Raw genomic sequence first — 14,398 nt, 5'->3', positions numbered from 1 at the left:
AAAAGTGACATGACAATAAGTTCACATGGCTAACTTTTTATAATCAAAATGAAAGAAATTAAAAATTTCATAACTTATATATTATGTTTATTTTCTTTGTTTACAAGGTTTACCATACCAATAATCTCATGGAGGCTGTTGCCATTTTGCATGTGGTGGAGCGTAGGTTGTGTTCTCATTTGGAATCAGATTATTTGTGAGTCAGACTCTCATGTGGGGGTGACTTTGCTGAATGAGTGTCAATTAGATGAGGTTAGTTGACATTTAGCTATAGTGATTAGGCAGATTCTTTGGTTGTGAGATTTCTTGAAATCTCTTACTTTTTGTCATATTCAAGTGGAATGGAGTTGCTTATTGTTTGGCCAAATGAGCTTCTGATCATAGACAAGGTTGGAATATAGTGGACAATGGACAGTTAGCTTCCGAAATGTCTTATGTGTTGGATACTTTAGTGGATGTTAATAGGGTTGTGTAATTTTTTTTCTTCTGGACTTGTGGCCCTTCTGACTTTGTATCTCTTTCTTTGATTGAATAAATTTTTACCCCTCTTTTAGTGACAATAATAATGACAACTATTATCAATAAAATAATAGACTAATTAATTTTGATTTTTTACTAAATTTAACAAAAATACATTATAATTTGCTGAAACAATTTTAAATTTTAACAGAGTCATTATTTCATTTATTACCAACTAATAAATTCCAATCTGACAAGAACATTATATTAATATTCCTACCCCGACAAGAATTAATAAATATATATGTCAAAGGAATTATGTTAATTGCTTGACAAGGTCACCAACTATATTTTTTAAAGACTAGTCGGTTTGACTGCACCCGAGCCTTAACTTTTCAAAAAAATTCTCGAAACAAAATTACAAAGAAAATTGACAGAAATATAACGAAAACAGAATTTCTCCAAGTGATTTCGATATTCAAGGCATTGATGCGAGCTTGATAAAAATCATCAATTGAAAGTTTTCATACCCAGCCCAAAAAATATTACCAGTTGAATCTGGGCTGAAATAATTCAATCAACATGTCAATAAGAAATATACTGGTCTTTAATTAAATCCAAATGATGAATGGAATTCCCATCAACATCATAGAATTTAACCTGCAACGATGTTGGTGTGATTTGCACAGACATGAAACCTTGACCATCATGAAAGAATCGAACACCCTTCATGTCTGCTGATTTGTTGATTCCTCTCCATGCTCTGGATCCTCCCCCACTTGTCAAAAACTCTAGGGGACTGCACCATTACAATCAAATACCCATGTCAGTCAGATGAATGCTTATTAAAAAAGTATTGCAGTGTTACAAGTTGCCTCATTAGTGTCAAGTGATTAATTATACCTGTTGAGGCTGCTAATGTGTTCAAGGCAATGATCATGCCCATTCATGTACAGGTCCACTCCATAAGCCTTACAAAAGCAGAAAGACAAATAATGAGGACTTGCCTTTTTGAATGGGCCCAAGAATAATACTTCAACAAAAAGTGTTAGATTACTTCTAAAATTGGCAACAGATGTTGAACAAGTTCAGGTGTATCCCCATGTGATCCAATGCTTCTGATCCCATGGTGACCTATAACTATTTTCCATGTAGCTCTTGAAGCCACCAAAGCATTTGTTAGGTCCTGCATTTTAAACACCCTTAGTCATATATACATGTAACAACCATTACTAGACTAATTTAAACTTAACAACAATTGTTATTTCTTTAGAAAGTAGTCTAGGTGAGGTGGATTGGCAAGATTGGGTGTGGGTTGGCTTCATTTCAGAGATTGTTGGGAGGATGTAATGGGTTACCTCATTCTCTACAAAGCAATTTCATGCTTAAAACAGACAATTTGTTATGTAAAACCCATATATAATTATGTTTGTCTTGATTCTGATCTTAGAACAATTTGCCAATTTGCCAACTAAATTAGGTTGTGGCCTAAAAATAGATTTTGTTATTATTATCACTGTAATCTTACCTCTAACTGTTGCTTGAGATAATTTTCTCTAGGAAGAACCCCTCTCCAATCATATGTAGTCTTACTCGGCTCCCAATATTTGTCAACAAAGGGGTTTGTGTCCACAAAAAAGAAGTCTACTGAACCAAAATCTGAACAACCAAATCAACACAAAACATAATGCATATCAAAATCAAAATCCCACGAAATCTCCTTTACATTATTTAGTTGTAAACAAAAAATTATGGAATCAATTTGTAACAGCTTTATTACTATGTCAATATAATCAAGTACCTCTAAACAATGGGTGGATTGTATACTTGAGTATGAAGGATCTTTCACAATACCATCTAGAGTCTCTGCTACTCAGAATGGGGCTCAGCTGAGCCAAAGCATCTCCCCTGTAGTCATGGTTTCCTAGCACTGTTCACCAATACAAATTTGAAGTTTTCATATGTTTCAAACCTTTGATTTACCAAAACCAAAATTACTGATAATCTATCTGTTATAATAGACAAATTTCATACCAGAATACCATTGAGTCTGCAAGCTTTTGGCAGTGTAGATGTCAGAGAAAGACTGTTCAAAACTTGGGTCCTCTGTGCCAGTCAATCCATTCTCGTAAAAGTTATCACCAGTGGAAATAACAAAGTCAATCCCCAACTTCTGTCCTATTCTTCCCATCTGCTCCATAATCAAACCCATTTCCACAAAATTGTCAGTTAAACTTATTAAATCTTATATAATCAATGGAAAATTAGGTTGTTTCACATCGATTTAAGTTATTGTAAGAAGAAACGCTTTGATTTTTCTTATTCATAACTCTGATCAAAAGCGTTTACTATAATAAAAACATAATCAATGAAACTTAACCTGAAAAGCAACTTGGGACTGATTGAACAATCCTTTTCTTCCCCAGTCCCCAACAACAAGAAAGTTCAGAGAACTTCCTGTCTTGCTTGCAAAATGGATGTCCTCTTGCATAGAACAATCAGATTCAGTGGTCCAGAAGCAGAGTAGAAGCATTGGAACAATACTCCATGCTGGTTTTCTGAACAAATCCTGTCAAAACAACACAAAAATTCAAAACAAAGCCTTGAAGTCCACAACTTTTTAGCTAATAAAAGCTGAAAGCATGTGTTTACCATCATGCAAGAATATGAAAAGATGCAGAGAAAGAAATGGGGCAGGTGATAATAAGGCATGGGCATGGTCTCTATAAACTGGTCTCCCAATAATTGATGGCATTCATTGGATATGAATTGAAGAAAAGTCCAAGAGAGACAGGCAAGGAATAATTTTCATTTCTTTTGCCTTGCTTTTGCATTTGTTTGATACCTCACACCTAATCAGGATTGAATGAGACAGGCGGCATAATTTTGTACTGTATTTGGTTTGGTGGTCTCGTGATTATCATCAAATAATTGCAGCAATGGAAAGCAGTAAATCATGGTGGTTGGCGTGGGTTGTGGGATGAGGATGGTTTCTCTTATTGGGTGGTGACAGATTTTAGTATATATTTTAATATCATCTGCCATATCCTTGTGGGGATTTAATATCATTTCATGCCTTTATCTCCTTTCAATCACTTTTAATAAAGCTCTTGTCCCTTCTTCTGTTCTTTTTATAAAATTTGTTTGCTATATTGATGGACAGTTTTCTTTGAATGGTAGGTACGACTGAACTTTAGGCACGATTGAACTTTTTCCTTTGAATGGTAAGTAGGGTTGAAAGTATAGTTGAAACTAAATTGGGTCCTCCCACAAAATTTCAATAGCTAATGTACGATCTATTGTACCAAACTCTTCCATATCTAAATTTAAGCAATTTTTTTTTTTAAATTTGAATAATTTTTTATATAAAAATGAGACGTTGTTATATCTTAAATATATTTTTTTTGGTCGGCCAAGCCTTGGATTCATATATTATTGAAGATAAGCAAGATCACAAAAAAAATAGCAGAATTTCTGTCTGCCATTACCAGTCTTCTTTTAGCAGGATAATCCAAAAGTAAATATTCAACTAGAATCAGTCCTTAAGGTCTATGGACCGAAACTTTCTAGCCAGTCTCTTGTCCTCTCTACTTCACAATACTTCATACATACATATTAAAATTAAAAGGGGGGTTTCAAAACAACAATGAGAAATTGAAAATGTAAAGCTGCATTCTCCAACTCCAACCCTAGGCAGGAGAGCCTAGATTAGAGCGGGGCTGACCGCTTTTCTAACCACGAACTCGACCTTTAGTTATGGAAGTTTTGGTATTTGAAATCTATATTAAAAAAAAAAAATTGAAATAATAATTAATGATAAATTAGGTTTGTCTATCTTAAATTTTTTTATAGCACATTGACTTTAGAGAATTAAAAAAATTCAAATGGACTATAAATAGACAATCAACAATAGAGAAGGGGACCTCTAAACCCCATAGATAAGCATACACATTTAGTCTCATAAAGATTGTACATGTTTTGAATATCAGAAGTAATGTTTGTTCATATGTTATAAAGTTGAACCAATAGAAAAATCATTTGAAAATATTAATAATTAAGTCAACCATAATAAAATAAACAAAAACAGTAGAAGAACCAACACGCCAACAAAAATAATTTTTTTAAGAGATGCATTATAAATATTTACAAAATCACTTAATTGTCTACTCATATCTTAAGTAGTAGTCATTTCCAATATCAACCTTAAGTAATGTTATTCCAATTAGAAATTGATTTAGCCAAAAAAAAAATAGTAGCTTGATTTCCTTCCCTTCTAGTAGGATCCACTTAACATCATTGATATGATGAATGAGGATGTTGATGTCTTTCTTACTGTATGCAATGGAATAAGAAAAAAAAGAAAATAAATTGACTTGAAAACACAAAATGAAATGAAATCCAAATCCTAATCCTACTATAACAACCTCAAAGCAAACCTCAAATAGATGTTGCTTTGTCTATCTAGCTGTGGATTTGCGACTCAACATCATAACACTAGCGTTTGATGAGATGAATGATTGTGTTTATAGGTCTCATTTTGAGGAAAAACCAAATCAAATGGGACATGAGGATAAGAATGAAAACTCGAGTTAACTAAATAGGTTTTGGAGTATACTCAACTAATAAATGAAAACTTACCATTTCAATGTGATGTGAGGATAATAATTAATTATTTAATTTAATTGATGGATAAATGAGAGGAATATGTTTCTATTTAAAGACAAAGTTGATTGATGATGAAAAATAAATTTCTTAAATAAAATGGAGTTAATTGATGAAGAAAGGAGTTAACTAAATAGACAAAAAATGAATGTTTATTTGAATATGTATAATTAGTTCTCGTTTAATTAAATGATAAAATATTATTTGATTATTTGATGAAATGGATAAATGGATTAATAAATGATGCAATGTGATAAATGATGACTAATGAATAATTAATATGATCATTAATAAAAGATTAATTAATACTATTAAAAATTAAATTGATTAATGACTAGAGAACGATTATAAGGATAGTAAGGGTTGATGATCAGGCGAATACTTTTAATGTCTATATTTTGTCCCCCTTTGAAGCAAAGTTCAAAGTGACATTCTTTCAATGAAAATAAAAGTAGATAAAGAAAAAAATAGAGGAAATGGAGAAAATGATAACATGCCCTAGTCAAATAAGAAATGACAAATTAAAAAATGAAATTATTGATGCCCCCTCAATAGATTAACCATGTGAAATATGCATGGGTGAGCTCTCAAAAGAAGAGATGCGAAGAAAATGATATCTATGTATGATGGAAAATGAAGAAGAGATATGCAAGAACATGATTATGGAGCTGATGATTATATGTTATCTTAACTTTGAGTTTAGTAACAATTATTTGATATAGAAATAGATGTTATGTATAGCATATATAAGACCAAGGTGATGATGTATCCAACACATGGAATAAATCTCAAGAAAATAATAGACAAAAGGATGGGTAAAAACACAAACCTGTGTCATACTTTTATAAAGGAAGTGACCAACACAACTAAAATTGTTCAACTTTGATCGCATAAAAATGACATTTCTAATTTGAATTTTAAATTGATGCAAACTGATGAAATGTAGAAAATTCATGAAGTTTATCCCTGTTATTTTTTAAATGTTTTAAAAAATTTTGATATATTTTTTTCTATATATTTAAAGGCAAATTCTTTATTGCGAAAAAATGTTGAAAATCAGGGGTTCTAATCAGTGCCACAAAAAAAAATTAAAACAAACTTATTTTTTTCTGATTTCAATTTTCCAAGTAGATGACATACATATTCGGCGTGGACAAACAATAAAATAAATTTTGATTCATATTTTCCTTGTAGTAACAATTTAAAGTCCAACATAGCTGAACTTGATAGTTTTAATTCAACGTCACTGTTTGTCTATTACGTTTATCATTATTAAAAAAACAAAAACTTATACCCTTTTGGAGAAGATTCTCTCCTATAGCGAAAAATATATTTTGTAAAATATTTTAATATGATTTAATATATATTTTTAATTTCAAATCAGCCTCTTTCCAAATTTAAAGAAACTACTTGCAATATTTAAAAGATAAACATATTAAAACTAATCAAAACATTCAAAAAAGTATATGTCTAGATTCTTGACTTTCAGCTCTATAAAAGGGTATTTTTAGATTTTTGAAAAAAAATATTTTGACTGTAGCAAAATACAACGGAAGTGAAAAGTTTAAGAATTCACTAAAAAATGATGACGTGGCCGCCACTAAGGAAGCCACATAAGCATGTTTGGCTAGAATTGTTTTAGCCAAAACCACACATTAAAATTTTTCATTCGTCAAAATTCTACAAAGGAAAAAAAATTGAATTTCAGTTTCAGCCGAAATCTTGTGGGCCCTATACAAGCTGCGTAGTTTTGGCTGAAAGGGTTCCGTCTGAAACCATTATGACCAGAACCTTTTAGTTAGCCTAAAATGTGACACAGGTATGTGTTTTTTAGTGGATGCCCCAACACTCAGAATGCATCTGATGCTCTTGGTGGGTTCATGACAAGACAACTAACATATATAACAAGGTATGTGATATTGGTGGGTCTAGTGAGAACAAACATCAATCATAGCAAACATAAATACTAGACCTTGCTCCAATGTATACCATTCAAAGTGCACCATGATATGAAATGATCACAACGACCTTGAGTAAGTACAATATGGGTCAAAATATAAATAAAAAAGAAGATCAAAAGATAAAAAAATATAAACCATAGAAAAATAGACAAGCAAAAATCAACTAACACATAATAGTGATATCTTATGCCAAGGTGTGAAAAAGATAAAGAAATGGATTTGGATCACATGTCTAGTTTAAGGAAGAAAACATACCATTTAAGAAAAGTGACAAGTGATCAGGATTTTTTTTCATGATGGCAAAGGATGGCTTCAGTTGTATGTTATCAAAATTGATGTATATTTTTAAGGTTTTACATTGAAGGCAGATGTTTCAAGCATGTTGTCTAGAGGTCTAAAATGCACATGTTGATATTTGGTGTTTATCTGCATTTATTTATGGAGTTATGGGAATGTGTATATAAATACAAATACACACAAGAAAGCAAGAAATTAAGCACGTATACAAAATGATAAAAAAGACAAATATGATATTGCCCTTAGCCAAGTTGAAAATCAATCGATTGATTGATGATGGTGATAGTGATGTTGTTATGGGAATGAATCATCTAAAAAAATGAGGATTGGGAAAGATATGCCTTGGTAATGGTAATATTACTAAAAAGGATCAAGGTTTACAATAAGGTTGGGAACAAAACAAAGGAATATATTAGATGATTGCTAGATTGCATATCAAGATTGTATGGATTATAATTGTTGCATTTGGATGCATAATTTCTAGAACTAGCTAGATTATGGAGGAATGCTGGGTAGATGGATTGGAATATTGGAATCAATGACATGGGTGAACCATGTCCTGTGAGGATGAAAGTATTATTAGGTGGGAGATATGAGGCAAACAAATTATTGGATTGAAGATTTAGGAGGTGATATCCAAGGACTATTTTTTTTGTAGGAATAATATGTTTTCTACAAGATATGGGGTTAATAGTTCTATTTAGGCAATAATGCATACTTGATGGTGCATGGCCAAAAGATGGGCATGTTAAGAGCTTACCAAAACTTGTTTTCAGTTTGTGCCCATTCCTTATCAAAATCAAGTTAGGTAGGGAAGAGAGATGGAAATAATATAGAATGGATGGTAATGTCATAAAAAAGGGCATGATAGATGAGACTACTTGCCCCAAGTGTAATAGTATCTGCAAAGATAACTATTCTGACACATGATGCCTATTTGCCAAGTGTTTACCATGGTACTTGTCCAAAGTGCAATAGGAATGGTTTTCACTATATATATATATATACATATATATGTATACATATATACATATATATATGTATACATATATACATATATACATATATATGTATACATATATACATATATATATGTATATACATATATATATATGTATATATGTATACATATATATATGTATGTATATATGTATACATATATATATCTATATATATATATATGTATGTATATATGTATACATATATATATGTATATGTATATACATATATATATATATATGTATGTATATATGTATATATACGTTTATACATATATGTATATATATATACATACATATATATACATATATATGTATATATATATATATATACATATATGTATATATGTATATATATATATACATATATGTATATATGTATATATATATATGTATATATGTATATATATATATGTATATATGTATATATATATATGTATGTATATATATATATGTATGTATATATATACATATATGTATATATATATATATATGTATATATATGTATATATATACATATATGTATATATACATATACATACATATATATGTATGTATATATTATTGTATATATATCTATGTGTGTATATATGTGTATATATGTATATATATATTATTGTCAGACATGATGCCTATTTGTTAGGCTTTCATTATGGCGACTGCCCAACGACACCATAAACATGGTTTTCACTAGAGGGCTATTTTTCTCTTTATTTTTGGATTTTATTAGTTTTTTAGTATTTTTTTGGATGACATTGATCTTCAAATGATCATTAATTGTTTTGGTCCATTTTATGGCACTAATTTAGATGTTGGTGTATGATATGCCAATAGTAATATGTATGGAGGAGTTGCCTTGTCAAGATCATGACACTTGTATATAATCCATGGATGTTATTATTATTCTTTTTGATATTAGAGTGGCCCTATCTAAATACAAACATTTTGATAGAGTACCATGAGAAACTTCCTTATGGTAAAGTGGTGTTTCCAAGATGTTATATATTTGTTGGTTAAGATTTATGGACTTTAAGTGGTATGTTATATTATTATAGGGGATGAAAAATGTGAATGGATTATTTACCATTTTGGATGTAGGAATTTTTATTTGTCAAACTAGGGATGATGGATGATAGATTTTGAATCTTGGATTGTGCTTAGGACCAACACTTGTATATGTCTTGTGTGATGAGATCAATGACCATTTTTTAAAAGGTTGATACTTGTTATATGTAGGTTACCTCTTTTCTCTTGGCTCCATATTTTGATTGACTATTAAATTTAGATTATTTTCTTTGCTTGATTTATTTTTCTTTAGGATCAACTATGACTTCATGTGTCCACTTTGTTCTTGGATTCAATGGATTTTGACATTCAATTTCGATCACTTTATTTGTAAGAATTTTATTTTTGGTGATCCCAATTGGTGGGTTTAAGTATTTTGGAATGATGGTTTATAGTGTGGATTAGAGGAGTGTTGGAATCAACCTTATATTAAGGACTAGATATGACCTCTTTTTTAATGCTTGCATTAGATGAAGTTGCCTAGTATCATAGAGGTATCACTAACATCAAATTATATTTGTTGATTGATGAATATCTGAGACCTTGGTACCTAAGGTTATACACAACATTGTATTTGTTGTAAAATTCCTTTCTTATGTAGGCCTTATCCCACTAATACATTTGGTCTAGAATTCCGATGGAGAAGGTATATTGTGACCAAATTTGATTTTTTTTTGAAAAAATGCTCGAATTCGTTGGAATTCCTACAATAACTTCACATTTGGTTTCGACGGAGAGGGCATTAGTAATGAAATTTGTTTTTTTTGAAAAAAAGTGTCCGAGTTCGTCGAAATTCTAATGACCACAGACATTACTTAAAAAAAGAAGAAAAGAGTGCAAGTCATTTGCTCAATCACTCTCGCGCAAGCTGCTTCGTCGACCTCTGGCAATTCCTTGCGTGCAAGCTTCGTCGACCTCGGCAACCCTGCGTCTCCTAAAAGGTTAGGGTACTTTGCATATGAATTTTTATTTTAAATTTAATCTTCTTAAGTCTTAAGGTTTCTAGCTTGAATATACCCTGGTGCCCAATTTCTCCTCGATCTAGCTACATCCACATGCCATGGCTTCCTCTGATACACCCTCCTTAATAGATGTCTCCACCAATATAGTGGATTGAAATCAACGAAAGAGGGGAAGAGTGGATAGAGATATCGTTGGAGGATATCGGGTTGTGCGTGATCATTTAATGAAAGAGGGAAGAGGAGAAGAGGGCACAATTGGTGGAGGAGGTCGGCAAGTGTCCCAACTAAGTTTTGACCTAATAAAATAACAAGTGCTTACTGCCATTGTCACCTAAGACTTCGCCCTGCACATTTATCTATACTAACCAACATTTTCCCAAGGCTAAATTTTCTTGGTTGTAGGATTTTGGAGACAACAAATTTTAGTAGCCAGGTTTGTAGAATTTGATAAGATTACATGTACTATCAATGTAATTGAGCTTGATAAATATTAAGAGATACAACAACTGGAAAATTGTTTCCACATTTCCACAAGAATTGCTTGGATATATGGTTTGATAGTGATTATAAAACATGCGCTCTTTGCAGAACCTACCTAATTCCTAGTATTCTTGGCTAAATCTCATGTAAATATTATATCAAGTGCCCAGTATTGCTATCATTTCTCTCTAGCTTGCAAATTTCTCAACCTTTTGACTATAATTTTCAGCTTTTTTCACTTCATTTTTGTTACCCCAAAAAATACCATAAATTTTATCAAAAGGCATCCAAATAATATGCAATATTGTTAAAAAAAATCTACAATGGCTATAGAAATGACAACTAAACTTATTTGAGAATTTTCACTTGTGTAGAACTAAATAATGCATTTAGTTTCTTTTTGCTCCAATGTCTTTCTTATCATATTGCATATTTATTTCCATGGGCTGGACAAACTTTCATGGAAAATCCATCAAGATAGCAACAAATTGATTTCTAGGTAGAGAGCAAGCAAACTGGGACAAAAAAATTGTCTCTCACATGTACCACATGCCTATAAGTCTTAATCTTACATATCCATTTCTTATCTTTATCAAAATTTGATTAATAAACATTCCAATAATATAAAATTCAAATATTATTTGAAGAATTTTATGGTTTCAACTCAAATAGAAAGCATTGCTTAAAAAAAATGAATACACATTTGTCTAAGAAAATAGTAATGAGCTCAACATATTATTAAATTCCATTATCAAGGATATGGCACATGTAGAAAAATAGATTTTGGATAACATAAAGATAAAAACTACAAGGAAAGGTTTACACAAAGCACCTATAGACTTTGCTACATGATGTTACTAACAATGAGCTTACTAATTAGAGTGTGCATCTCAAAGTTTGTTTCTAAATTGACACACTCATTGCCATTGATCTATGGAATAGTTAAGAGAACTTCCTTGACTCAAAATTATATTCAATATCATAACAATTCCATCATATTAAATCTAGTATAGTTTGGGTTGCTCTCCGGCCTTAGCTTCTTTTCTACTATCTTCTAGGGACATTGGGCCTTCTTTCATCTTTTGATAGATTTGGTTCACTAGAGGAATTATTGTAATTCAGAACATGAAAGAGTATCAAATTGGAGAAGATACAATATGAGAAGTATTATCCAAGGATGTGGAGGTGTGTGGGCATCGACCAAGATTGGCCAAGAGAGATAGAGGTATTGTGTAAAGAAGATTGATTGGAGATTGTTAATTACATATTTGAATAAATATTTTGTTGTAATCTTTATGTCAATTCAATTTGTGTGCAAAGAATCTATACATTTGTGTTAACTATTATGTAGTTTCTAAGCTAGGTAGAGGAATATTTATGTGTTTGCAGCAAATGGTATAAGAGATTAGAAAATTCAAATGCAAATGTATGCTATCTATAATTCATAAGATGGCATACTTTAGTACTTATAAAATAGTCTTATCGGTTAGAAAGTATCATGGTTTTAGAGTGTAACATGTCTACCCAATTAAGACTGAGGAGAGATCGATCTACAGCAACAAGATATCAATCTGCATAACTTTTATGCTTTGGATCGATCTGCAGTATAACGTCAGAGATTGATATGTAGACTTTTTGTGCTTCAGATCGATCTCTACCTTTCGCAGCGAGCTCTCGATGAACAACAGGGTGGGGACTTAGGAGCAATATAACCCCCCAATGGCTATCTCCTAGCTATAGTCCCTTGGAGTAGGAGCACCCTTCCAAGCTCTTCCTCCTTCTTTGTTTTGTTGGTGTTATGCTTCTTTAGAAGCCATTGTATATGAATAAGAGCCATGAGCTCATTTGTTCTAGACTAGGTCCTAGTTTTAGGTCCTTAGTGTTTTGTTGTGATTTCTTGTGCAAGAGAGGTTGAGTGTGCCTTGGATGTGTGTTAGGCCTTATTGGCATGTTACTGTCCTTAGGATAGCCCAAAATAGGCTTAGGAGTCATGAAAAGAAACAATGGCAAAGTTGCTTAAAAGATGCAAAAAGTTGCATGACAACTTTTAAAAGTTGCCAAGCAACTTTTCCACCCAAATTGTCAAAGACCCTTGTTCAGCGTGGAGAGCCCAAATTTTGGCACACCGACTGAGGTATGGGTAGTATAAGTATTTGCAAACCCTAAATTAATGGGTTGGATGTCAGACATTGTACGACCTAAGCAAAGTGACCTGACTGTGACTGTTTGTTGGTTACCAGTCAGTTTGAACGAAGCAACCAAGCAAGTTAATGGATTGATTTACGTGAAAAACTGTGTGGATTGTCTTCTATGGTGTAAATGATTTCATTATGAGCAATTAGATTAGGTTTTTATTTGCAGATTGAGTGTGTTTGTAAATAGTTTGTAAATTGCCTTCTTACTGTCCAGTTTTGGACAGGATTGTGTAAATGGCTGCATAACTCCTTTCCCCATTGTGGAACCACCATGAAACCACGGGGAATGAGAGTGCAGACCTTATACCATACTGCAAAGAAAGTAGGGCCCTTGAAAATGCAGGGAGGCCATCAAGAGACCCAATCCTAGGCGAGACTGAACACTGCTCGACTAGGAAGGGTTAAGTTGTAGAGGTCTTGGAGAGCAAGGTTGGTCAGAGAAGAGAGCACCCTTTGGAGGAGTTGGAGAGGGGTGAGAGAAGAACCATTGGTGTGAAGGAGAAGCTTCCACCAATCCAGACAAGGTGGCAAAAGCAACAAACCCACACTGTGACCCTGGCAGTCCCGAAAACCCTCCTAAAAACCCTTAAAAACCTTAAAATCTACCTAGGGCACTGTACGGCCACTTGGAGGCCTAAAACCTAGAAAATCCTTGAGCCCTTGCCAAATGAATGGTAGTCCATTTTGGGAGTTTAGGTTGTTTGTGCATCATTTGTGAGAGGGAGCTCTAAAGGATTGGGTAGGAGGCCTAATTGGTCAAAATCCTTGTAGCCCTATTTTGTAAGCAAAAACACAAAATAGTGAAATCGGTAAGGGGTTGGAGTCTTGAAACCTCTTGGGGGCACATGTATGGGTGTAAAAACCATGAAATATCCCTAACCTAACCTTGCTAAGACCTAGGAAGGTGTGGAACAAGCCAAGCCCTTATTAGCCATAGTAAGGGATTTTGAGTCTCATGAGTAGGTGAGACCTTAGGAGCAACATTGCAACTCATTGGTGGGTGGATTGGGCAAGGTTAGGGGATTCCTCAAGCAAGGGAAGTCCTAGAGACCCTAGGGTGTGGAGATAACACCAGGTGATCCCAGGGAAGGATCCAAGAGCATAGACTAGGCTAGTCTATCCCAAACCCCATCCCATCATCCCTGGAACAATTCAATACATTAACTAGAGTATAAAATTCTATCAAGCCAAATAAAAGAGTCATTAAAATAGGCTCATAAAATTGATCATGTGTTTCTCTATATGATTTTCATTGAAATGTGGTGTTATATTGCAGAGTCAATATGTCAAACAATGGTAAGCTTGGGATGGACACACTA

At 32.6% G+C, this 14,398-nt stretch overlaps 1 protein-coding gene across 1 annotated transcript; it reads right to left on the bottom strand.

Moving 5' to 3' along the window:
* Positions 1-901: 901 nt before the first annotated feature.
* LOC131072159 (purple acid phosphatase 4) lies at positions 902-3,436 on the bottom strand. The gene is made up of 8 exons (XM_058008236.2): positions 3,112-3,436; positions 2,840-3,028; positions 2,494-2,650; positions 2,261-2,389; positions 1,988-2,118; positions 1,517-1,645; positions 1,363-1,430; positions 902-1,258 (listed from the first exon to the last, which is right to left on the bottom strand). Exons 1-8 carry the CDS (start codon positions 3,175-3,177, stop codon positions 1,045-1,047), a joined length of 1,083 nt encoding a protein of 360 aa, XP_057864219.2. The 5' UTR covers positions 3,178-3,436; the 3' UTR covers positions 902-1,044.
* Positions 3,437-14,398: the final 10,962 nt, after the last annotated feature.

The sequence above is a fragment of the Cryptomeria japonica genome, chromosome 6 (genome assembly GCF_030272615.1).
Source record: "Cryptomeria japonica chromosome 6, Sugi_1.0, whole genome shotgun sequence".
NCBI lineage: Eukaryota > Viridiplantae > Streptophyta > Pinopsida > Cupressales > Cupressaceae > Cryptomeria > Cryptomeria japonica.
The sequence above is the reverse complement of the archived record's forward strand: the minus strand, read 5'-3'. Positions and strand labels throughout refer to the sequence as shown.